The 26,329-nt window shown below is 43.0% G+C and overlaps 1 protein-coding gene across 2 annotated transcripts; it reads right to left on the bottom strand.

Annotated features, from left to right (window-relative positions):
- Positions 1-1,010: 1,010 nt before the first annotated feature.
- On the bottom strand, positions 1,011-26,269 carry RHOA (ras homolog family member A). 2 transcript variants are annotated; one of them, XM_030458533.1, is made up of 6 exons: positions 26,120-26,244; positions 11,426-11,585; positions 8,481-8,638; positions 6,130-6,250; positions 3,389-3,519; positions 1,011-2,273 (listed from the first exon to the last, which is right to left on the bottom strand). In XM_030458533.1, the coding sequence occupies exons 2-6, from the start codon at positions 11,460-11,462 to the stop codon at positions 2,100-2,102; spliced, it is 621 nt and encodes a 206-aa protein (XP_030314393.1). In that variant the 5' UTR covers positions 11,463-11,585; positions 26,120-26,244; the 3' UTR covers positions 1,011-2,099. The 2 variants fall into 2 exon arrangements, with proteins under 2 accessions (XP_030314393.1, XP_030314394.1); XM_030458534.1 differs by lacking the exon at positions 11,426-11,585 and having other exon boundaries at positions 26,120-26,269.
- Between the last annotated feature and the right edge of the window lie 60 nt (positions 26,270-26,329).

Here is a 26,329-nt window from a genome sequence, read left to right as displayed (position 1 = left end):
CATCCTCCTGGGGAGCCCCACAGCTGCAGCTGGGGACTTCCTGCTCTGCTCAACCCTGTCACCCATGTGGGTGGAGAACAGGCACCCAGGAGAAGGATGGAGGCTGAGGCCACCACCAGGCTGGCCAGGGGTGGGGTGCTGGGGTGTCTGTGACTGCAGAGGGAGGACAAGGACCAGAGGTACCATGGCAATCCCATAGCCTCAGCCTGGGTCCATTTTTCCTTTGTTGCAGGAACAAGAATCAGGAACATTCCTTCCAAATAAGGAAAAAGAAAATCTACAACGAAAAAATGAAATGGCTTCTTTAGGACATAATTCAGATGCAGGTATGTGCTCCCTTACATGGACTGTCATCAGCAACTGGACTCCCTCCTGCTGAACCCCACAGGCTCTCAGCTCAACAGCAGCTGCCACAAATACCAGAGCAAGTGTGGAGCTGCTCTTCCCTGCAGCACAATCTGCTCTCCAGAGTGGCTGCAGCACAATGGCCCATACCTCAAGTCCATTCCTTGTGAAAACAGGTTACCTGTTACATGGCAAATGTGCTGCCAACACCTCACAGGTGGAACTGTGCAGCACACGCGGTGTAGGACAGTGCATGCTGCAGCCCATCCCATGCTGCTACAGCAATGCTGCTGTCTTCTCCCTTCTTCCTATGCTCTCATCCTACACAGCCTCCTTTTTCTCATCTATTCCCATGCTTAAGAATGGGAAATTCAACTCCGATGCACTCTCATCTGGTCTGTGTGTCAAAAGAAGCTCCTGGGAAGCTTTGCCACTCACCACAGGGGTCAGGCAGGGCAATGGATTCCATCTCTGTTCTGCTGCAATGTCCAGAAACTGCTGAGAGCAATGAATGGATATCACTTACTAGGAAACAAAAATATAAAGTATTAAAGCACTTGTAACTGCTCAGACAATTCTATCAGAGCTGTATCAAAATAGTATTTCTGATTCAGGCTGTCAGACGCTGGGCCAAAAACCCACAGTGAGGAATACAGACACCAGGATACAGGGAGCTTAGAAAACTGCCTTTATTCTATTAGTTGTTGGAAAAATGAAAATACAGAAAGAGTTTAGTTGGCTGCAGAACAGCAAGAACTTCACAGGTTAGGAGTCTGATCACTACATGGTAACCAAACTTACACAAAAAGTTTCATTTTTTTTTTTAAGTTTTGAAACTGGGTCCAGCAATGAACTTAAGGCAACTGAACAGTTCAGAAGCTTTGTGTGAGCAGGCTGTCTGTTCTCATCCCTACGGCACGTCATGGAAAAACTCCTGGGTGTGCAGACCACTCAAATCATTCAAATGGGTCAGACTCTTACAAATGAACAGGGGAAGAGGATCAGCTGCTTTCCATCGGACTTTATTTTCAAATACAGTTTCTTAAAAAACCCAGAACACCTTAACGCAGAGGTTACAAGTAACAGTATTAGGAAATCCAATTATACAAAAAATACTACATCTAAGCTGGGGTAAATAGATTTATTTTTGGTAACATACATTTAAACTGGCACTAATTACACAGTAACTAAAAGGTAACTAACATGAAACCACAGAACCCTCACTTTTCCTTAGCTGAATGGGACTTGGTCATTTCAGAGTGATCACATTTTCCAAATTAATGTTTTACACCACTGAGCCATGAAAATCAGATCTTCCTAAATGTGATAGCACTGAAGCTACGCTTGATTCCACATACAGCCAGGTAACTGTTGTACTCAATTAGATAGGACGTTAGTTATAAAGTAGTTACAGACCAATCCTCTGTGTTGACAGCTTTTTCTCTTTCTAGAGAGAAGAAAGAAGATAGAGAATTGTCTTCAATTAGCGCCTGGCATATCCTGTGAGTGCAGAAAAGGTTTGTTAGAGGAATGTTGAGGTTAACCTTGGGTGCACAGATGAATTTGATGCAGATTGTTATAAAAATCATGGTTGGCTTCTAAATACTGGTAGCAAGATGACTCGATTTTTAAATCTCTTAAGTAAATTATAGATAATGAAAAAGGCCAGTAATCATACACTAAGATTAATAAACAGCACTTCAAAATTACTCAAGTGCAGGGTGCTGCTTTGGCCATCTTCCCCTGGCCACACTTTATAAGAGAAGGCACCCGGACTTTTTCTTGCCACGCCGGGCTTGCAAAGCAGCTCTAGTGGCCATTTCAAAAACCTCCCTCACACCGTCTTTGGTCTTTGCCGAACACTCCATGTACCCAAATGCACCGATGCGGTTTGCCATATCTCTTCCTTCTTCAGGTTTGACAGGCTCCTGGAACAGCACAAAAGCAACAGGTCAGAACAACCCAAAACCACACCGACACGCGCCCGCCCGTCTTCTGCTTCCCACCCAGCTTCCCAACAAAGGCAAGGAAATTCCTGGATTAAACACATGTAATTAATTTGTTAACTGCTCACAGATTTTAAATAAAATTTGCTTATTTCCTCAAGACGTGGCACACCTACCGGCCTGAATTACCCTCTGGGTGTGTGAATTTCCATATTGCACCAATGGTTGAGGACATGATCAGTTCTCTAATATCTCTGAGCTTAGAGGCTGCAAGACCCTTTGAAAGGTGAGCAGAAAGGTTGCTTATTTCAAAGGAAACATTTATGCAGCTCTTTGCCGCAGCTGTAACAAAAGCCTATGAACAAATTCCCAAATTAATACCTCAGTCAGTGTATGAAAACAAATACTATGTAACAGAGGCAAAAATTCCAGGAGAGAGCGGAGTATGAGTAGTCCCATACCCAAGCTGGGGGTTTTCAGACATGATCTGAAAATGAAAACTGGTGATAGGCTGAAGAGTGAGCTACAGCACCTGTGGTTATCACTTCAAAACACCTACCAATAAAACCTTCCTTTCACATCCTGAACATACAAAATCAAGAACAACTCAAGTGTGCAGCACTTGATGTGCTGATGTCTCCTCAATAGTTCCTTTCTACTTCAGGTATCCAGCTCTCCAGCACAGAGGGCAGCTGACAAGCATTGGAATGGGCTGCCCACTGAAGTGGTGGATTCTCCGTGTCTGGAGATATTTAAAAAGAGACTGGATGTGGCACTCAGTGCCATGGTCTAGCAACTGCAACGGTGGTTCAAGGGTTGACCTCGATGATCTCTGAGGTCCCTTCCAACCCAGCCAATTCTATGATTCTATGACTGTAGCCCCATAAAGCCATATGCATTGTTGAGAATGCCTTTTTCTAAAAACTGAATTTCCAAATATGAAAAGAGAAACACTCCATTAAAGGTAATATATACTTTCTGGTTTCTGCCATGGATAAGTGTTCATTATGCAGCCCATAGGAAGCTGGCAGCATGCTGTGGGTGCCTGTCTGAAGTTCTGGTACAACCACTCCCAAAAGACTCCCAAAAGAACCTGCCTGCTTCATTTTGGCCAGCTCTCGTCTTGTGTGCTCATCATTCCTCAGGTCCTTCTTGTTTCCTACCAAGATGATAGGCACGTTTGGGCAGAAATGCTTCACCTCTGGGGTCCACTTCTCTGGGATGTTTTCTGAAAAAAAATAAATAGAAGTATGACTATACTAAAAACCACTTTTAAGGAGTTTTATTTTAAAGCTTCTACCTGCTGCCTGAGTGGTTTTAACTTGCTAATCCCTACTGGTACCGTTTTCTCTTAATGTGGGAAGAAAATTGACCTGATCTGGTATTACCAAAAAAGAGAAGCTTGCTTATGGTAATTTTAAAGCTGAAGGACATCTAAACTCTTGGCTTCTCTGCAACTCTCAGTAGCTACTTGACAAGGGGTAGCACAAGGTACATCAAAGAACAGAATGCACAATTCTGAAGTAGAGAGTTATGGAATATTTTGCTTCAAGAGAAATATTTTTTTAAATCCAGAAGCTAAAGATAAGCACAAGCCTGAAGCATATGTAACAAACAACCACTCCAAACTCTCCCACTGACTGCAGCAGAAATGTTCTATACAGTAATTACGGATGCACAGAAACAAAGACTTTGTCAGTCATTTGCAGAGTTGCCATTTCTCCCTGTCTGCAGCAAATGAATTTGTGCTTGTATAACAAGAACCTTTTTACTCCCAACATAACTTCCCTATGTGACATTTTTAAAAAAAAATGTAGCTGCAAATGTAAGTCTTGAGGGCTTCCAAAAGCAAAAGCTTGATATATCAGGAAGTGCTGAACAGCCCAAGACATTTGATTTTGCTTTCAGATGCTCTCAGACATCCAAGATTCACCAGTGGATGCACCTACAGGCTACATAACCCCTTTTTATCTACATCCAGCTTCTGAAGAGACATTCACTATTTTGGCATTGTTTTTCTCCTTGAAAAAACAACATGGACAAGCATTTTGAAGACAGTTTTTGCACTACAGACAAAACAGCAATTCTGCAGCTGCATGTGGAGTGCTCAGGGGTGCCAGCCTCCAGACACTGCACACCTGAAGTGCTGTCTGCAGCTCACTGCTTCCAGTTTGACTTAAATGAGCTCCTTCTCTTCCTGCTCCAGGGTTCAAACCTCTTATTTCCAGGCTGGTCAGTCAGCTCTCCTACTGCCAGGGCATTAGCACATGCAGTAGACACAAGCACAGCTCCAGCTGTGTTTGTAGCTTCTAACAGCCACACCAGGCATGACCACAGCACCACTGCCAACTAAACCTCACGTTGTTTCACAGAGAGACAACGACAGATTTCTCTAAACACAGGATCAGGTGAAAGTCACAGAGATATCAGGGTTTCCCAGATGTCAAGCTGCACTGATTTTTTTAAAAAGACACTTTCACACCCAACTTCCCATTCAACAACTGCTTCACTTTGGAGAAAAGAAATGAGGCCAAGCAGCTATCAAACTTTATCCCTGTCAGACTCTAGCACCACTGTAACATCTTAAGGAATATTTTGTTTCCTCATTTAATCAAACCTTCTGTGAATTTTGCCAGGAATGGTATTTTTTAACCATTGTGGTAGCTGCATTCAGGACTAAACCTTCCATTAACTGCATTTCTGTGTTTCCTAGATTCTTTTTATCTTATTCTTGTTAATTCCTAAGGCACAACTCCAGGAAGCAGTACTCATCCACAAGATAGATCAGAGGTGTAGTAAAAAAGCCTCTCTAAGGGCAGCTGTCAGTGATGGCTAGCACCCTGGCAGCAGGAAGCCCCAAGGGATCCAGTGGTTTAATACACTTAAGAGAGACCTGGTATCCCATTTATGAGCAGCAGGTAAAATAACTTGATGTCTGTCATTAGCAGACAAAGCAGAGAGGATTCTCACTTTTCCTGGCTAGGAGCTGCCCAGTGCTTGGACAGTTACAGCCCCAGTCTCTCAGAGCACAGAGGGCTTTTGTCAGAGTGCAGCTGCTGATACACACACAGGATTCTGTGTGTAGAGATCTACCTTAACATTATCTGCATTCCAGTAAGAAACTTCACAAATGACCACGAGTGAACAAATCCCACTGCTGAGAAGTAGATCAGGGAACTTTCACAGAAATTCACTGGTTTAAGAAAATACTAGGAGGAAGACAATACAAAGCCAGCTTTCCCATTTACACAGAAAGGAAGTAACTATTTTAATGCACATGATGTGGGCTCACATGTGTAAAAGGCTGTCAATTTCACGGAAAAATTTTGGGGAAAAAAACCACAGGAAAGTAAAATCCAGCCTTAGGTGGGCCAGGCCACTTAGTGAACACCTTATCTACTCACAGGGCTCCTGGACAGAGGAGAGTACAGCAACAGCCTTCCTGCTTGCTTGGGGTCACCAAGCAGCACCTCCCAAGGGATGAGCACACCAACCTGCTGCCTTGGCCCACCAGACAATGCTGGCTGGGGATGCTGATCCAAACCAGGGAGCTGCCTCCCTGCTAAGTGTTGCTCCAATTATGCAGCACAGTTCTGGGTAACCAGTGTGCTGCTGAGGCTATCAAAATGCCACTCAGCACTGCTGAAGAAGAGAGGCTGCTTTGCGATCTTAACATCTGAAGACTACACATTCAAACCAAGATGAATTCTAGGAATGAAAACCAAGATGAAAACTAGGAATGCTCAATCATTATAGCACATGAAAATATATTTTATAGCACTATTTCCAAGGGGAATACAGCGAGACATAGTTCTGATCCAATTACTGATCTACTTACCTAAACTATCAGGACTATCAATTGAAAAACACATAAGTATAACATCAGTATCTGGATAAGAAAGCGGTCTAAGTCGATCATAGTCTTCTTGTCCTGCTGTATCCCACAAAGCCAACTCAACCTGCAGAAGAGAGATCAAGGCAGTTAGCCAGATCACCTGTGAAATTTTGATTCAGAAGCTTGTAAGCCCAAGAGACCTGGTTAAAATATATCAATGAACACCACTCAAAAGGAGAAGACTACAAGACAAACTGCTTTGACAGAATATCTACTAGAAACTTTATGTTCCTTAACTCCAAACACCTATTTATTGCAGTTTACAAAACTTTTCTTTATATCCATGACCAGTATCGATTCACTGAAAGGGCATAAAAGCCACCAGCAGAAAAATAAGACAGAAGAATCAAAAAGAATCAGCTCTGAAGGGCTGGGAATCTCTCTGATAAACATTCCAGAAATACCAGCTCTCAGTGAAAGTGGATTCATTCTCTAAGTATGTGGTTTTTAGGATTATGCACATTTTAAACTTGGTTTACAATTGGAACCTGTGGTGACTAAAAAAAGTCAAGATTGTATTTATTTGCACACATATTCACTAAAACTCCGTAAGAGCAGAAATTTACACCTGTAGCTTGTTTTAAGAGAAACTTCACTTGTCTGTAAAGCTTCCTATCAGTAAGAACTAAGTAAAGTAATGTTCTCAGTATTTCTCCTAATGGTGGGGCTAGGGGAGAACATTTCGATAGGACTGTTTAAAAGCATAGATGGAATAGTCAATGTTTAAACTAGGAAATTAAAAACCAAGCTCTTCAGGTATACTCTTATTTGCAGTTTTCTGATGAATCTGCCTTTACAACAGAGTGGGTTCCTTATGATCGAAAATTTTGGAAAAAAGTCCACAGCAGCTCAGACAAAGTCAGATGGGCAGAACTGGAATCCAAATGAGAGCATGAAAGTGCAATGTAATTCTCTGGTTAAAGTGTGCAGGCAGACAGCCTCAGCTGCATTCATATAGAAAAAATAAATCCTGTATTTCAGTCAGAAATACTGCTCTCAGTGTCACCTCTACATTCTCATTTGCAAATGCAAATGTCATGAAAAACAGTTATTTTTTAAAGAGGTGTCTGTTAAGGGTTCCCTCACTGGAATCAGCTCCTTCAGCTCTATCTAAACAAATCCAATTTGTACTGTTGCTGCTTTGTCTTCACGTGGCTTCTGAACATTTCCAGTAATGCTTTTCTAGGAAGAGGTAACTGGCTGTCAAACAGAACAGCCTTAAGCACTGCTCTCTTCAAACTTTTGTAATCAAGTTTTCAGAAGACAAAGTGCATTGATAAAGAATGTCATTCAGTTATGAAAAGAAAAAATAATAATCTGCTGACATTTCCACAAGAGAAAAGCACTGCTTAAGATGCTCATGCAATTTCTATTTGGATACTGGATGCATAAAGCTGAGAGGGCACAATTCCCTTCAACCCATTTAGCAATGATCCAGGCAGAAGGGAATCAGGAAGTTTGACAAGGTGCTTAAAGAATTTACAGTATACATATTTTAAACAATAGTCCTTAGGGTCTAAGACATAAACATGTGACACAAATGCAGAAGGCAACCTAGCTTGCATTGAGAAAGCAGCCTTCCAAAGACTGCCTCTTGGAGCAGGGCTGTGGCATGCTACAATGTCTGGCAAACAAAAGGTCATACAGATTGAAAACTGATTTTCAAAGTACTTAAAAATAAATATTTTAATTACTAATTGTATGAAGTACAAATTAAAAATGAAGCTCAGTGACCTGTGAGTACACTTGGCTGCTTATAATTGTGTTCCTCCAGACAAGCAGGACAGATGATGCTGATGTACACTACAAAACTGAAATTCCTTTGAAGCCTGATAGTCATCTCTGAAGAGGATTCTGCACATTGCCAGGAGTGGGTATGGAGAAAAGGCTCTTCCCAGGAACAGGGAAAGGCTCTTCTTTATTAATCACTATACTGTGTCCCTGTAATTCCTAAGACCAGCAGCCCACTGTCCTCAGCATGCAGGCACACCTTTGAATTGCTCCATCCCCTTCCATCTACTTCAACATTTTACTTGGAATAACTAAACTATGTTTTTCAGAATCTTAACTTGTATAAGGTTAGAAACAGGTTGTTTAACATGGGATATAAGCAGGCTCTAGCATGGCTAATATTTTTAATATTAAGTATATTCCTGAGGGGGGGAAAAAAAAAAGTCTTTACAATACAAGCACTACAAATGCATACTAACCACCTATTAAAGAAGTGTTGAAACCTCCATGCTACTCTGCATAAAATCAATTTCATTTTGACTGTTACAGAAGTGTACACATACCTGCTTTCCATCCACTTCAATATCTGCTACATAATTTTCAAAGACGGTGGGAACATAGACTTCAGGGAACTGGTCTTTGCTAAATACAATCAGCAGACAGGTCTTTCCACAGGCACCATCACCCACTATAACCAGCTTTTTTCGAATGGCTGCCATAGCTGAAAAACAAAACAACAACTTATTAATTCCACTGCTGCAGCTTTTTACTGAGATGCTAGTATTAACATCCACTAAGTTTCCAATTTTTAGAACTTTTAAATTTGGTTGACAAATCTATCAGAGACTCAGACAGGTACTTGGAATCACACCAGCTCAATTAACCCATTCTTTTGAGAAGAACATGCCCCAGGATTTGTAAACACACTGGTGAGCCACTGTGCTAAAAAAATAACAAAAAGGAGAGAGACCAGCCTGGCTTAGCATTTCTTTACCTATTCTAAAGGTTGAGATAGGAATGATCAGAGACAGCAAGTGAACAAGCAGTGCTGTCCAAAAGCACCTTCTGAGATGTGTCTTTTAGGTTATTGAGTAAGAAATGACTCAGTTCAAGGGCAGCAACTTTTTCTTGTCATGCTGAGCTGTCCTGACTACAAACTGCCAGAAGCTATGTGGCAGTCAGCTGGCCTGAGGAGCATCTGCTGCCACGTCAGAGCACCAACAGAAGGGTCTCAAGGTAACCAGCCCGTTCCTCAAACTGCAAACACCACACTGCAAAGGATTTTGGAAGGACACATCCCACTCCTCCATCTGCTTTCCTGGACAACACTGTTAACCAGGTTACTTTGCATGCCCAGGCTGCTTTGCATGCTATCAGCTTTTGTTAAGAGAAGAGGCAACACAGAGAGACACATCCCTGTGGTGCTCCACACGAGAGCATACAAATCTATGGCTTGCTCACAGGTAACTTTGGCCTCAAAAAGGCAGTATGAAAGCTTGAACAGATTTAATGAAAGCCAAGAGTCATGATAGAACTGAAGGAGATGGCTGTGCTGAATTCAGTGGATTTCTACTAAATCACAAGCAGCCCAAGCAGTATGGATGGACTTCCCACAAAAAAAATGTGAGGGGTGATACAAAGATAGTAGAAGGTTCAATCCCACCAGAAAGCAATGGGTTTTGGGAAATGAAACAAAAGGATGTTGTGGACACAAGAAATATACAGAGGCCTAAAGGAGACTGGGCAAGTACATGGAAGAAGCTTCCTATGTGAGTTAAAGCATGCAGACACCACATCTGCCTTAGAAAATCCCCATAGTGAAAGTACTTTGAGAAGCATTATGTATGTCCCTGCTCTCTTACTTTCCCCAAGGCATTTTTTTGCAAGCATTGCAGGAACAAGCCAGAGATTTAGAGGGAGGGACCTGGCTACAAGGGACTGGAATGAACTACTTTCTACTCCATAACATGAAGGCACTTAGTCATCCCATGAAACTTCCTGGAAATGAAGCAAACAGCAACACAACCATAATACCTACCATTGGTGTGACCAAAATACCACAGAGGGAGCACCCTTGTGAGTTTAACTTTTGCCATGACAACCCCAGTACAAAGCTCTGTGAGGATGACTAGGGCTACTGGTGAGAGGAGAGAGCTCAAAGAAGCAGAGGAGAACTGAAGGCCACAGTAAAAATGTTCTCTCCTTTCCACTGCTTTCCTTGTCTTATTATATTAAGTAAAAAGGTAAAAGTACCCTCCTAAAAGCAACTTTACGTACTATGGTGTGCTGAAGAAGCAGTGGGTTTTAGAGATTCTGTTCTTCTGCTCCAGGTGCAAAGAGAAAGATCACTGCAGCCCATCAAATAGCAAGGGCTCAAGGGTTTGTAGAGCACACCTTTGTCAGATGACTGCTCAAGTAATCCAAATCTATCTCTAAAATGACGTTTTTTCACCTTGTGAAAATTTATCTACACATATTCAAGTCATTTACCTTAGGAATTTGGGGTTATTTTTACATTTGCAGGAGGTTTAAAATGATCCAAGCTTTGAAAAGGGTTTCCTACCAGTGGTTTTTGGATGGTTTTGAATACTTTCTAGCAATGGCAATACTTGATTTTTCACAGAATCACAGAATCCTAGGGGTTGGAAGGGAGGAATGATCTCTCTTTACCACACCAAAATAACTATTTGCAAAGTCTATCTACTTCCAGCTTTGTCTATTCTGCCCTTAAAAATTGTAATGCTGAGTCCTACAAAACCTATGAAGCCATCTGCTCCTGTGCTTGACAATATTTACTATGAGAAAATTTCCCCCAGTGTGTAGCCTCAGATATTCTTTGATGTAATGTAAGCCCATTACTGTTTTTCCTATTTGTCACAGGCACAGGAGAACAGATTATTTCCTTTGCCCAGTGCAATGGAGAATACATGCCTTCATTTAGTGTTCTCTTCAGACAAAACAATTCCAGTTTATTCAAGCTTTCTCTGTAAATCATATTTCCTAGACTTTCCTGTTGTTCCCTTCTGGACACAGACCATTTGGCACAAATTGGCAAAAGCATGGAGCCCAAAAGCTGATTTCAGTATTTCACCTCAGGCTTTAGGAGCATTAACTAGAGCTGAAGGATTACATTATTGATCTCCCAGTATACAGTGTTGCTTAAACACCATACTGGAAGCTTACATTGCCACCCCTCTCCTCCCCGAGTGTTGATACATTCAGCTTTTAACTCCCTGATTTTTTCAGTAGGACTGCTGCATACTAAGTTGCTCTTAACCTGAATATTCTACTGTCATGCTTTCATTTATCCTTCCTCTGACCAATATTTTATCTTGATACAAGTTTAATAATCATAATTCCCAGATAATTATCGAGGTCACGATGGAACCACACTGCAGACAAAGTAGGTGGATGACAGAATGGCGTAACCTGTCCTTCCTCCATACCCTCCCTCTTTCTCCCTTCTGTGCTGGCAGCAGGGGCCAGGGCCCCTGATCACTTGTGTTACCTGCAATTGCTCCTAGGGCTGCTGACCTTTTCGGCATCACCTATGGGTAACTGTCTGTTTCTGTGGGTTATCAGATCAAGTGTTCCTTGCCAGCTGAATTTCATTTTATGCTTAGGTCTTCCACATACTTTTGGCTAAGGTCTACAAGAAAACTGCAATTCTGTAAATAAATAAATAAATAAATAAATAAATACATAAATCAACATTTAATTTGCTTTCTATATACTCTTTCTTTTATATACATAATAATATTTCAGGAGTTTTATGGTATCTCCTCCGTATATTTTTCCTCAGCAAAGCTGAGACTCTCTCTACCTGAATCTTTCCCAAGATCTGCTGACACAGATGGACACTTGGATGCAGTGATCCTACAGGTCTTTTCCAATTATGGCAGTTCTGTCATTCTGTGATATTATTTGGACCCAGCATGGAAGCCCATTCTGTCAGCCAAGGTGCTCTTCAGCAGTGTATGCTCAACCTCCTGAGGACCCATCTCGTGAGACCCTCCCCTGCTCGCTGTCTATGTGCAGGACATCTCAAACCTGCTGACCAGTCACTCCAGTCCAGTACATCAAATATTTAGGTAATTAAAACTCCCCCTGGATGCTCACAAAAAGCATCAACCACCTTTTCTTTTCCTGCTGCAATATGGCACCCTCTTTTTTACTTCAGTTTCACCTTCTAGAGCACCATCACTGAAGAATTCCTTCTGCATCATGTCCTTGGCAAAATTGTATTTAATTCAATTTAGGATGCAGACCACCACTCAACTCCAAAGCCCTAGGAGTTGCTTTGATTTGTTTACCTCAAGCACTCCCCTAGACATTCAGCACGGGCTGAAGCTCATTTGTTTATGGACCTCAACAAATACTCAGAAACAGCCCTGATGATACATATTAGAGAGAGATACATACCCCAGGATGTCAGGTCTGATCACTGGATAGACCTCTTCACCAAACTCAGAAGGAAATCAAACATCACAAACACTTGTTTCTTCCTGACATTAGTGGTTACAGACTTTATGGTACTTGATTTTTCCTCTCTGCTGATGAGACTGAAACCCTACTCACTGCCAGAATAACATCAGTCACTTTTGTTCAACCTGTGGATGTTCAAGGGTGGGACACTGCCATTGAGCCTGTATTCAGCTTTCTTTTAATGACAAACTCATCTTGTCTGTATGGCTGATGGTCTCCATGTGTATGGAAATTGTTTTAGTGGTAATCCAATGTCCCAAATCCCCATATTGGGTCTTCAAATTTTAGCAGATATCTGGTCATGACAACAGCATCCCATAATCTACACATTAGCATTTTTACAATAATAATTTCCTATTTTAGAAAATGTAGTGTCCAGACCAGCATCTTTTAGCTATTTATTTTTTGTTAAAATAAATACATTTCTATCTGGTGGGTAGCTGTAAGGGATTGTCCAGTCTAGCAAATACTCAGAAAAGCAACATCTCTGTAGTACAACAGAAAAAATACTGATTTCTTAGAATGAAACATCTTAGTGATGTATATCACAATGACAACATCAACAACACTGACAGCAGCTGGGTCTTTCTGTTGCATTTTCACATTCTCTGAAGCCTGGAAATATATCAAATTTGGACCAGCACTATGTGGGAATCACAAAGCACTTTGCTAACCTAAGAAGCTTCATTTAAGTTGTACAGTACTTACACTACATGCAGGTTGGTATTTGCTGCAGCACAGCCTGTCACCAGTGAGTATGTGTCTACCTTTAGAAGTAAAAAAATATGAACTAAGAGGATACTACAAATAGACCAAATCCAAGCTACCACTACCTCACTGTAACTGAACACAAGTACTACACATTCATCCTTTTATGAAATACACAGAGCAGGGAGAAACCAATAAATTCAGAAAGCTGCTGGAACAGCATCACTGATGATGCACACAGAACATGAGCAAGAAATATTCTACTCCCATCAGTGTAGCAGAATGGCTGCAGTGATCTTCCAGGGGAACCTCTGCTGCCTTCTGCAGAAAGGAGACAGATATGTAATTCTTCCTACTTAAATGTACTGCTCCTCCCACCTCTGCATTTATAGGATTCTTAAAACCAGCTAGTCTGCTGGATTCAAAGTGGAAACTCTTGACATGACTCAAATGACTCATCTGAATGGAAGAGATTCAATTGTGACATTTCCTCAACCTAGGCCCATGCCTTCCACAGGTATTACAAGAGCTTTAGACATCGTTTACTCAATCCCACTAACATCAGAGGAGGTTACAACACAAGGAGCTCCTGTTTGCTGAGAGCTGCCACACTAATATCCTTGTTACACCAGGCTGCTATTTCTAAGTGCAGACCCATGCAGCATAAAGCCCTGCTTGTTAAGAGAACCTAGCAAATACTCCAGAATGAAAAATGGAGAAAGTATTTTTTTCCATGTTTTAAACATACTCCCCTCCAAATATTATTGTTTACTGCAATGGATTTTGCCTCTTCCCTACAGCATACTATTTATTTTTCCAAAGAGCAACATTTCCAGTGTGTCCTCTCCTGAAAATCCCAAGGCCACACAACATGAGCGAGGTCTGTGGACAAACTGTTGACATTCTGTAGTTGGATAAGCTGGTAACAAATATGCCAGTTTTGCCTTTCTTGCTCTGGATCTCATCCTGGAGAAAGTACTAAGGTGGAAAAAGCAGCCCTTTACCATCACATACATATTTTGACTACATTTAATTTGAATTACCAATCAAATATTACCAACTTCATATTGCCTGCTATGCCATATGGGCAGATCCTTTGTATAATGCAGAGTTTTGTCAAAAAAGATCTGGATTACTGCATATGTTAGCAAGAACTCAGCAGAAGCAATACAGCAGGATCATTAAAGATGTATCTGATGCTGAGGGGAAAACAGTCTTTTAATTGTTACCCACCTAACCTTGCTGAAGTCCTTAAAATAAAAATGTTGGGAAGCAAGAATTTTGAAATACTTTAAAAAGACTTCTTTGCTGCTGACTCCTCCACACCAATCACTTAAACAGTTTGCTACTGAGCATACTGCAGCCTGGAACTCTTCTCACTTGCTTCATTTCCCCCTTCATTCAGTCAGCCCTGCCCTGGGCCAGGAGGAACCAGAGCAAGGCTGAGGGACCAGAAGATGAAACCCTTCTCACCCCCACCCCGACCAGACAAGCCCTGCCCTCTACCTACCACAGGGGAGAACTGCCTCTGCATCAGGACCTGGAAGTTACCCTCAAAATATACTCACTTTTCCTCAGGTTTGAGGGGAAAGAGGAATGGGTTTCACACCAAAGGCTCCACTGGATAAGAGGCCATGAATGAGCAGGCTTTTCCCACCCTTTCCTTCTGTCTGTTTAGCAAGGTCTGGTATCAAAACTGAGATCTAAAACTCAAAAGCAGTTTGGAGCAGAAAGCAGATCAGCCCAAAAGCAAACAGGTCTACTTGTAGGGCAACTGTACAGAGACAGTGAAGAAACTGTTACTGAATGTAGAACATTTGGGTGGGGTAAATAGTCCAAAGATCAAGAAGAGAGAATGGGGAGGGGGCAGAAACAAGCCAGGAGGATGTAACTGGTACTCAAATCCAGGCTTCCCTATCACAGAAGACAAAGGAGAATGAAATGAAAAATGTCAGCAACTATTTATTTTATGTATTCTGTTCTCCACTAAGCTTTTAATTAATGAAAGGATGTATAAACAAATGTCAGAAACATGGCAGTTTGCTGTTTAAATGCTACTCGTGCTACTTTAAATCAGCTCCCTTGAGCATACACAAGCCTATGTGTGCTATCATGCTATTTTTTTTTCCACAAAACCCATACAGGATGGCCACGGTCTTAAATAGCAACAGCTGTGAAGTAAAGGAAGCTATGACCCCAATTCACCTCTTACAGAAGTTGTAAAATGGGTAGCAAAAAGCCTTGGGACTGCAATTAGAGTAAGAAAAAATAATAAAAAAAGATGATTCAATCACATTAAGGCATTAGATACAAACCATGCTTCTGCTACAGGGTTCCTAAAAGTTCCTGGATGAACTACATACACCAGAACATGCTGCAAGTGACCACTTATTGTCTTTATTTCTGAGGACACAGAACTAATCTGTACAGCTGCACTGAAAGTACAGCCAGACAAACTCTATGCTCAGTCATTCTCATTTGGTACCATGTACAAGCTAAAATCACACATCACTGTGGTGAAGATACAGTTCAATTACAAGCTACTGGTATACAAACAATAAAAACATGAATGCAGTCATAAAATGAGACAGTCAACATAGTTTATTTCAATAATTGAAATTTACTTAAATCTGTGCAAATTTGCCTGGGGACACTTGCCTTCATAAACTGATAGGTCACATTAGTTGTTTCCCATAGGCCTCCCTAGCATCACTTTAAATATATTTATATATTCCTTACAGAATTCAGCATAAAGAGCAGTTTGACAATACAGCCAAACAAACCTATTTTAACTACAATGCTACGTGGGAGCAGTTGGTAAGAAAAAGATATCTGCTGGGTTTTTTTGCAGGGTTACAGATGCAATTTAACACTTGAAAAAAGTCTCAAAGCTGGCAAAACAGGGCCAGCTACTGATGTTGCAAATTCAATGTAATCCACCAACAGGATTTTTCTAAGATTGAAGTACATTTTAAAAACTAACACAAAGTCAGCGTAGTATCCTACAGGACTAAATACTGGGCATAGGTCCTTGGACAGGGTGAGCTGAGCTTTCTGCTAGCAGTTCACTTAACCATACTCAAGTCTGGCAAGTTTTACTAGCTTGGGAAAAGTGCTCTGCAAATGTAGCTGTACCTTTCCAGAGCCAGCTTTAAATCAGCAGCAGGGTATAGCTGTGTTACAACCCCAGCCAATAAACCTCACCAGGCCTCAGCTAACTCCACAAATAACCAGCTCAAGCCTCTTTGTACCACATCACCAGAACTGGGAGCTGGGTCAGCTTAACTGCATTAAGCCTTAACAACATATTCACTGGTTCAGTGCCAGCCTTAATGACTGATGAATTTTATATAGTCATTAAGAGCTTTCCAAAAGCACAAAATCGGTGTTTAATAGACAAGGGCACACAAGGCATTTCAGCTAAACACAGTGTGCTGTTCATGCTGCCTTTACAGGGGCTGAAACACGTCAGGAGATCCCTTATCCAGCACCAAGCCTGCCAGTGCCAAGTTTTTGAGGAAACCCGAATCGGCAGTCAGTGCCCGATGGTGTTGTGTGTCATGAGGACACAGCACGTCTAATCTGAGATATCATGTGAAGTCTCCAAGCTGGATTCATCCTATTGAATTACAGCTTTTGCCCTTGCTTTCCTCTTCAGGATAAATCCTGTATGACAACATACAATTTGTCTGACTCTCAGAGACAAAAATTGGGCTCTGATACATTTTCTTGATTTCCCACCACCAAAGAGCAAATCCTGTACAAACCATCCACTGGTGCTTTACTGGAATGATGCCTCTGAGCATGACCAAATACTCCCAGGAAAACACAGACTATCTTCTTAAAATGCCAAAGCCATGACCTGAGCAAACATCTACACCCAGCACTGTGTCCCACATTCTAAACCTACACTTTGTGCATCTGGAGACTCCCAGAACGTCCTTCATTACAAGTGTGAACACATGAAAATGCATTGATCTCTCCACCTCAGCACCTGATGTTCAGGATCAGGTTAGGGGTAGATTTCTACAGAAAAACAGCAGAAGAAAAATTAATGGGAAGCTTCGCCCTTCCATACTCTCCAGCCTCAAACCATTGTCAGCTCAGGAGCTTCTTGGGTCAGATGTGGTTCCCATGAATTTGGGAACCTCAAACAGATTTCTCTTCCATGAGCTTGTCCAGACTCCCTTTGAACCCATGTAAACTTCCAGAACTCACAACATCCTGTTGGAAGGAGCTCCAACAGCTTAATTACACATTGTGTGTAAAGCCACTTCCTTCAAATTCAAAATTGTTCCTATTAATTTCTTTTACTGCCTCCTTACTCCCAAATGGAAAGACAGTGAACAGTTTGCCCCACTCACCCACTTTCTGCTGTTCTTGTAGCAGACCTTCCAGACCGAAGCATCCTGGCACAGAGTTATTTTAGTGGCAGTTTGGTTTTTTTTTAATACCTTCACACCTTTGACAACAGCACCTGGCTGACCTATCAACTGGTTGCTCCTTGCACGTGGACTACCAAAGCGATGGAAGTGTCGTGGTGAAGTCCTTCAGCCAAGGAGGGCCCCTGGGAAGCCCAGCAGCACAGCACCAAATGCCTTCCCATCCCACATCATCCATCACAGCCCCAAAGCCAGTGCAGTACAGGCCCCAGAGCCACCCCATTTGCCCAAGGTGTGCTGCTGTACCTGCTCACACCATACCAGAGCACCACACCCTGAGCCGCGTTTCAAGCGCAAACGCTGCAGCTCGGTCACTCCTGGCACAGGTTCCACTCCTTACACTATTTTCAAGCGTGGCCCATCTTGATTTCAATTCTTTTAAGAGAAAATCCCCTACCATACTTCTTGCTCCAGCATACTTACATTTCCTGCGCTAGTGATGAGGTTTTGTCACTTCTTCACTTATTTGGCTTCTGCAGCTTTCTTCATACTGGTATTTTGTTTCTTCCAGGTGACTGGTAAGAACCCCAGCCCAAGAGCCAACTCCTCCATGTCCTCACCAGACACAGACTCACTTGGGTCTCCACTTGCCTTTTAAAGCTGTCCTTACCTCTACTAAATTTAATATGAACCGTATTGATTTTGCACTGGTTTAGTTTCTTACTGAAAATGACATGCAATTACTGTCAAGTGCTAACCAAAGGCTAAGATGAACACCTTTACTTAAGAACCAAACTGAAACAATTAACACTAATTGTTTCTACTTCCCCCAGCCCAGGCTGAGTGACATTGCTTTAAATCTTTCCTGAACTCTTTGTTACTTATTCCATTATTGTACAGGGATTGATGTCTTAGTCTGATGGGATTATAATCATTAAGGTTGTCCTATTTCTCTTCATTATTACTGCATATTAACATTCTTTCAAACTCCTTAAACTGCTGCAATATGCAAAGAGCTTTCTGGAAAAAAAAATTATATAAACCTCCCCCATTCTCAGGCCAGGAAGCTTCAGAGCTAAGATACAGATCAAAACAGGTGTCAACTGCTAAGTCTGGTAAGACTGAGTATGCAACACCATTCAAGACTTCTAAAAAAACCCCAAGTATTTACAGAGATAATCAAAATACCTAATTACAGGGAAGATCCCTGTGGATAGATAAATAACTGGCAAAAGATAGAAACCAGATGAAAGAAATGCTCTGGTGTCTCAGAAAACCACCAGCAACTGGAACCTGCACAGTTTGACATCCCTCAATCACCTAAAAAAGTGAGGAACAATAGCAACACAGCTACATTTACTGATGATGCCAATACATTTGGGTAATAAAGGCAAAGGCTCACTGTGATGAATTTCAGAGCTTTAAAAGACTCTGTGCCTGAGCAATGAAATATGAAATAGTTAAATATGAAATTATACATAAGGTAAAAAACAGATCCAACTTCCTACGAGATGGACTTGGAGCTACTCAAGGGCAACACTTCAGGGTTATACAGTTGGCTCCTTTAAGATACAAGCTCAGTGCTATGAACAGCTAAAAATAATTTAAAAATTCCAGTATTAACAACTCAAAAAAAGAAATTAACAATACACAAATCATTAAGCTGCTGTGGGAATCCACAAGCACACCTGCACCTTTTGACTCTGTGTGCAGCTCTGATCATCCCTGTCTGAAAAGGCTGCAAAGGAACTGGAAATGAGTCAGAGCAGGGCAACACGGATGATTAAACTATAGAACCGTGTCCACACAAAGAACAACAATGGCAGAACTGGAAAAAAGACAGTCTGGAGGAGACGTGACCAAGGAAAACAACTGCAGACATTTCTCCAAGATCCTAAGCAGTGGTGAGAAAAGCTGGGGCCCGAGTGTGCAGCTTTTAAAACAAAAGACAAGGGCAGATGGGATGAGCCAGGTTCAAAGCACAGGCAGGCAGGAGGGCCTGTTGCAAGGCTTCGCTGTTTCTACCACATCTCAACTTCTTAGATCCATAATTTCTCAGTCACAGGTTTCTCTCTGAGCACCCTTTTTCTCCCAGTTACTTTCATGTTTTTGAGATTCTGTTTTGTGTTTTCTACTTTCAGTTTCTACTTTTCTCCCTTTCATGTGTAAGGTTTTCTTGTATTGTTTTTAAGTGCAAACAAAACAGATGCCCTCATTTCCTTTCCAGGTCAGTATATTTAACTCTCTTTGATTGGGGAAAAAAAAAATCAGAAAAGGAGGTTCCTAAAACATCTTTAAGTCTGTTTAAGCCAAAATTGTTAGAAACTAAAACAGCAATATGTGCAAACAGAACACTGTCACCACACATCCTGTTTTGCAGACACCAAACTCAGCAAGGTCCTTCTGGTCTAGTGCAAGTTTTCTTTGTTCTCGACTACCTGCAGACTTCATCCCTATGCTGTTTGCCTCCCTTTTTCTATGTAATTGCTGAATTAACACCATTTTAGAGCCCATGCAAGATGACTAATTCCAGCATTTCTCCGGTCTTACTCTACCACAACAAGTTCCTCTCCAAGGCTGAAGGCAAAGCTGGGACTCCAGGGGCAGAAAGCAGTATTTTGTCCCCAGGTCCTGTGGCTGCCATTGCTGTCCTTGCACCCTCACTTAACATTCCTCATACTTTGCCCTGACTGACAAGAGCTTTGTTATCTGTGGGTATGATGACTTACAAGAGCACTTCTCTTATGCAATACTCAGCACCAAGATTACTTTGCACAAAATGAGATTAGGGCTTAATATTGAGGTAAATATAGTAGATCTGTGGATTTCCACTCATGTGCTACCTGCAAAATGCTTTCCACTTGTACCAGGTTTTTTTCTCAGTATCCTCTCTGCCCAGACACCCCCAGCATGTCAAACAGGATGCACGGTGACCACATGCTGAACAAAGCAGGTTCTGCTTGGGTTAGATGCGTCTTAGGCACCCATCACTGCCTCACAGCTGGCAACAGAAGCACACACAGACAAGGGAAACTAACACCAACTCTTCCAGACAACCATCCTTTCATACCCACAGCTGACACGCTCACCTGTGTCCTTCCTCCTACCACAAGACACTTGCTGAGATTGCACTGGTTCAGATCAAACACCCATTAAGCCTCCAGCGCCCTGCCTGACACATGTGGGTATCTCAGAGTAAAAGAAGGGGCAAACACATTGATAACTCTGCAACTGGATTTCTTCTGTTTCCAGCTGGGGGACTATTCTTAGGGGTTTTTTAATCTTTGTGCTCAAAGCCCACGTGATAACATTTTCTTCTGTGATTTCATCTGTTTGATTCTGAAGCCACTGTAAATCACTGTCATTCAAAGCACTTTGTGGCACAGCACTCTGTGGTGTCAGTACAGACTGCAGGAGAGGCACCGTGGGTTTTGACCTAGACCAGACTGTGCTTACTCATGTCTTTCTCAAGCTGAAGGGTTCAAATCTTCTTAAGCATCCCTTGTATGGAAATCCACTCCTCATCCCTGATCAATCTCCTCAGCCTCTTCTTTGCTCTTCCAGTTGCACTGTATCTCATATCTCAAAGTCCACCTTTCCTTGCAAAACCACAAAACCACAGTAATCTGTGTGCCAAGAGCTGAGAGCCATGATACTAATGTGCTTTCTTATTTATCCCCTTCCCCAACCCTCCCACACATGCTCATATGATCACTGTTGAACATTAAACTCACATTTTGACATAAATATGACAAGTTCTTCCTCCTAAGTGGCAATAATTGAATTTTATCCCATCAGCACAAGTTGTGTTTTTTTCCCAACTTTGTATTTATCTGGAACAAATTTAACTTGAAATTTTACTGCCTGTAATTCAACATCAGAAGGCTGAGTTGCAATTCTTCCTAGTCAGCTTGTCTTTTCTTCCCTTACTGATCAGATAATTTATGAGTATGCTGAACAGTATAGGTGTAACACAGATTCTTATTCTTCTTTTGTCCCATTCTCTGTGCTTGTCAAGTAGTTAAAAACCTCCAGATTTAAGGAGCACAACCTCCTTTGCAAAAGCCACTTTCCCCCACTAGAAGTTATTAGTCCCTCTGTTTACTGTTTGTTTTTTTGAAAAGGCATTGAACTCTGTGATACCCTGCTGAAGGGTCTTTAAGCACTGCTACCTTACAAGCCATCTTCTACTTCTCTGGCTGAAAGATACTAAGAAGTTACACAGCACAATTAGCAAGTTGGTCATTCCACCTCTTATTTTCCTTTGAAAGCCCTAGGACAAGCACCATCTGCTCTTGGCATTTTGCAACTATGTTTATCGTTTTGCTCTAAAAACTTATTTCCTGATGGGTGAAGCAGAGACAGATCTTCCAATAAGTCCTGTTCCTCACAAAGAGGATTTCTGGCATAGGAAACAGGAATGCATGTAAGTATTATAAATTTCTTTTGAGGGCTTCATCATCAAATATTTATTTCACTTCTTCATCACTGATTGGCCCTCCAGACTTCAGCAACTTTCTTGCTTCTGATGTATGTGGAAAATAAATGTTTTTTTTTTGTTTTATTATAAGTATGATGCTGCTCAGAGTACTTCTGGCGGGTCCTTATATTTTTCATTTGACTTGCCAGAGTTCACATTCTTATTTACTTTTCTGGTCAACTTCATGACTTGAACATTCTGAAGGCTGTATTCTTATTTCTAATACTTTCTTTATCCCGAACTGTGTGCTCAGTCTCATCTGTCAACATTCCAGAGTATAATTTAAACTCTTCCCAACAACATTTTCGATTTCAAGTGCAGAAGCCTAGTTCTGCTGTGGTTTACATGGAACCCAGCCTTTCCAAACAGCTTTTGGACTGATGTTCAAAAAAAAAAAATCAGCAAATTCACTTTGTCAATACCAAGCCAAGATCCAACTGTGAGACAGCCTTCTCATCTCACACAATTTCAACAGAGCAGAGAGAAGATGAAGAACAAAGAGCCTCCAGGTGTAAAATACAAGAAAAATGAAATGTTAGGAAAGAATGCAAACAGAGATAACTGCTACTTGGAGAGCTGCTAGTTCTCCCAAACCACTGACACATGCAAAGACAACTTTCCTTAAACCTGTGAGGATGAAGAAATCCCTCTGTACACATGCACACTAGAGACCTGTTCCAAATGTCACAGTTCAATCAGTCAGAACACGGTCAGGTGAGGCAGAACTATTTATTATTGCAAAACACTGCTAATTAACTGGGCAAAGAGATTAAACTGAGCCCTGTTTCTCATTAAAAACAGTTAAAAAGAGCAAACAAAAACCTCACAACTGTCAAGAGTTTGAGGAAGGAAAGATCCCATATTCACTGTGGGTGTGCTGCACAATTTTACTGGGTATACAAGCATCTCTCCATCTGTTCCTTCTACTAAGGACCTTGGTCATGAAGGCTGGTCAGAGAAAAGACAGCGAGCCTTGTTCTGATTAGTTTAATTAAGTGATTAAGTTAGGAAGGACTGGCTGCTGCTGCTAGTTGTATGCATCCAACAGTGGATGGCAAATAGCTTAATTCAAAAGTGGTCAATGGAGATATCAGTTACTTTACTGACTCAAATGCCCTTCTCAAGTGAAAACATGGTGATAGGAACAGGACAGAAGAGAGGGTGAACAGATTAGAGTTGCTCTGCCAACTCCAGTTATACTTTTGGTAGGTTCACAGTTCAGAATGAGGAGAGAACAGAGATCCCATCAAGGTCAGAAGGCACGTGGATAACAACAAAGGTGTAAAACGGCTTAAAGCAATGATAACAGGTGTATGGAAAAGTCTTTTGGGATATTTATTTCTGAGATGAGCCCAAAAACAGTTAGCAACAATTTCTTTCTACATAGCTGCTTAGCTATTAATACAGTGTCCAGTGTTGGAGAAGAGGAATCACACCAACAGGCAAGGAACAGAGGATTTTCATCCTGCATGCAGGTGTGTGCATTTGCATATCATGAAGGTAAGCTGCCATTAGGGGCTTTTATTTTGCACAGTGCTATTTTGTATTATGGGCTTTCTCCTTGTTTATAGACTCATCAAGGATCAATTTAAGATTTAAAGAACACACTGAGTAGCCTTTATTAACACACTATCTTCCTCAAACTCGCTGATTAACTTTTCCTACACATCAGGAAAATTTCATTTGAAGACAAGTTGTAAGACAAGAGAGTGTTACATGAGAGTTCAAATGGATGTGGAACAACACATGAGCCAGATTATCATGTAAAAGATAGTGTTTGAGTGGACACTTGGAAAGACATTAACGATTTCACAGCAGCAGGGAATTAAATGCTACAGAGAGACTGAAGGAGAAGACACATAGGCCAGCGTGAAGGTAGCAGTCAAGGTCAAATTTCTAGGGCTGAGTGGACCACAGAAGCATGGTAAAGATGAGCCAAGAGAGTTTGGGGCAACTTAAACACGTTGAGAGAATAAGACGAAGTGTAAAATGTAGGGAAAAATTGAGTTACCATGAAAAAACCAAGACAATGGTATTTCCAAGCCCCTCCAAACTAACAAGTGGTTTTTATTTTGGAATTTGCTTATCTGAAGAGCCATCGGTAGTCCTACATCCTGGTGGCAGTTAAGATCATTTAGGATGTTTTTACTGTCAATTCCTGGCTCGGAGAACTCCCCGCCTCTGGCGCTCAATTGCTGTGGCACTCAGCCAGAGAGAGAGAGAGAGAGTTTGGTGAACGAGGAGGGACAGCACAAGAGAGGCTCAGCTTAGCTCTGTGACTGAATTTCTTTTGCCCCTTGTCTGAAGGTATATTTATGTCTTGAGGAATTATTAAAAAAAACCCAACACGTGTATTCTAGTGTCAAATGATACAAATCGCCCAATAAAAGTAATTTATGTAGAGCATTTATGCTGAATATGCTGTTAAGCATTCCAGTGAACTAATTAGAATGCAATAAGGCTAATAGCATTTTTTTCTTTTTTTAAACATGCCACCTTGGTCCAAACCTGAGCCAGAATTAGTCTACACATTTGAAACAGAAATGATAGAGCTGTGTGGCTGAAGGCTTGGGTGAGGAGGCTGCATTAGCAGAGACTTCAGCAGAAAGTAAAAGTTTTTACAAACACTATTTTCATATTTCCCTGATGGAAAAAACAAATCTCAAAAGAAAGCCACTGAAGAATCTAGTATTTTGAGTCACAAGCAACATTTAGAAGTAAAACTAATTTTTGAGACTTTTTTTTGAGATAAAAGGAGCTTTATAGAAGTTTGCTTTTAGAAGAAGCGCACACATTTTAAATCACAACAGCACCAGAACTGGTACCCAGCCCAAGCTCTGGGGAAGAGAAAAGCAACAACAAGCCAAACATTCCCTAGATAACTCCCAGGATCTCGTTTTCTTTGGATCCTGCATCAGATACAGAGAGCACAGGTGGGAACCACAGTTGGTGAGGGGTTCCCTCCCACAAACAGGTGAACTGTACCGGGAGAGGAACAAAACCTGGATATGAGGCAGCAACTAACAACAAACCAACCCCTGGCCCAGACACCTCGCAGAGATAGACTAAAAGGGAGTTATCATCTGACCAGGGAACAATACTTCGTCCTGAGTCTCTGCAATAACTTTAACTCTGTAAACCTCTATAACAAGTTTTTGGTTTGGTGTTTTTTTTGTTTTTTTTTCAGATCCTAACACAACTGAAGCATCATCCCGAGGCTCCTCTCACTCCTGAAGGAACTGGCAGCGAAGCTTTAGGTAGCGGATCACTTTAAGCTGGGTGACTCCCAGTGCTGTTCGGGCTGTTGGGCCGCGGGAACCCGATCGCGTCAATAAATAATTCGTTTTAACCCCAAACTGAGCTCTTAGCTTACACACTTGTCCGCCTGCCCGGGGTCCGCCGAGGCTGCACCGGTTGCGGTACGAATAAACCGAACCAAAAGTTTGCAGCCGCACTCGGGGAGGCGATCCCCGTCCCAGACAGAGTCGCGACACACCCGGGGGGTGCTTCCGCGGGCACCGCCGCCCGGTCCCGGTCCCGGCCCACCCCCTCGGTCCCAGCTCACCCCCGGGCCCGGCCCCGCGCTCCGGCGTGGCGGCGCCTCCCGCGCGCCCGGGTGACGTCACCACAACAAGCTGCCACTCAGCCGGGTCACCCCCACCGCCCGGTGCCCACTCGTGTCACACCCCGCGGCCGAGGGCAGGAAGGGGAGAGAGGGAGGAGGAGCGGGGGGGGGGAGGGGGGGGAGGAAAAGACTGCCGCCCCCGCGCCTCTCCCGGGGGAGCCGATGGTAGCGGAGTCCCCGCCGCGGGGCAGCCCCCGGGGCCGCGCCCCGGCCCGCCCCTCCCCCGCTCCCGCCGCCCGGAAAAGGCCCCGTTACCGGCCCCGGAAACTTGGGGGCTCCCGGAGGGGCGGCCGGGCCGCCGCACACGCTTTCCCCTTTTGTGCGCGCGATACCGCCGGGACGCGGCGGCGAGAGGCTCGGCCGGGCCCGTCCGCCCCCGCCCGCAGGCCGCGGCGCGGGCTCCCCCGGCGGGGGCGGGCGGGCCCCACCCGGCGGCGAAGCGGGAGAGGGTGGGAAAGCCGGCGAGCAGTTCCCCCCTCCCCGAGCGGCGGAGAACCCCTTCCTTTCCCGCTCCCCCGGTACCTGCGGCCTGCGCTGAGTCTGCCTCCCGCCGCTTCCTGCTCCACAGGCCCGAGCTCGAGCAGCGGCGAACGGAAACGGGCGGGGCGGGGGCGTGCGCGCTCACCGGGCCGGCGCTGCGCGGCGCTGCGCTCCCTCAGCCCGGCCCCGCCCGGACCGGCCCCGCCCGCCCACGGGCCGCGCCCGCGCGCGCGCGCCCCCGCCCGCCCGCCA

The sequence above is a fragment of the Calypte anna genome, chromosome 12, assembly GCF_003957555.1.
Source record: "Calypte anna isolate BGI_N300 chromosome 12, bCalAnn1_v1.p, whole genome shotgun sequence".
Lineage (NCBI taxonomy): Eukaryota > Metazoa > Chordata > Aves > Apodiformes > Trochilidae > Calypte > Calypte anna.
The sequence above is the reverse complement of the archived record's forward strand: the minus strand, read 5'-3'. Positions and strand labels throughout refer to the sequence as shown.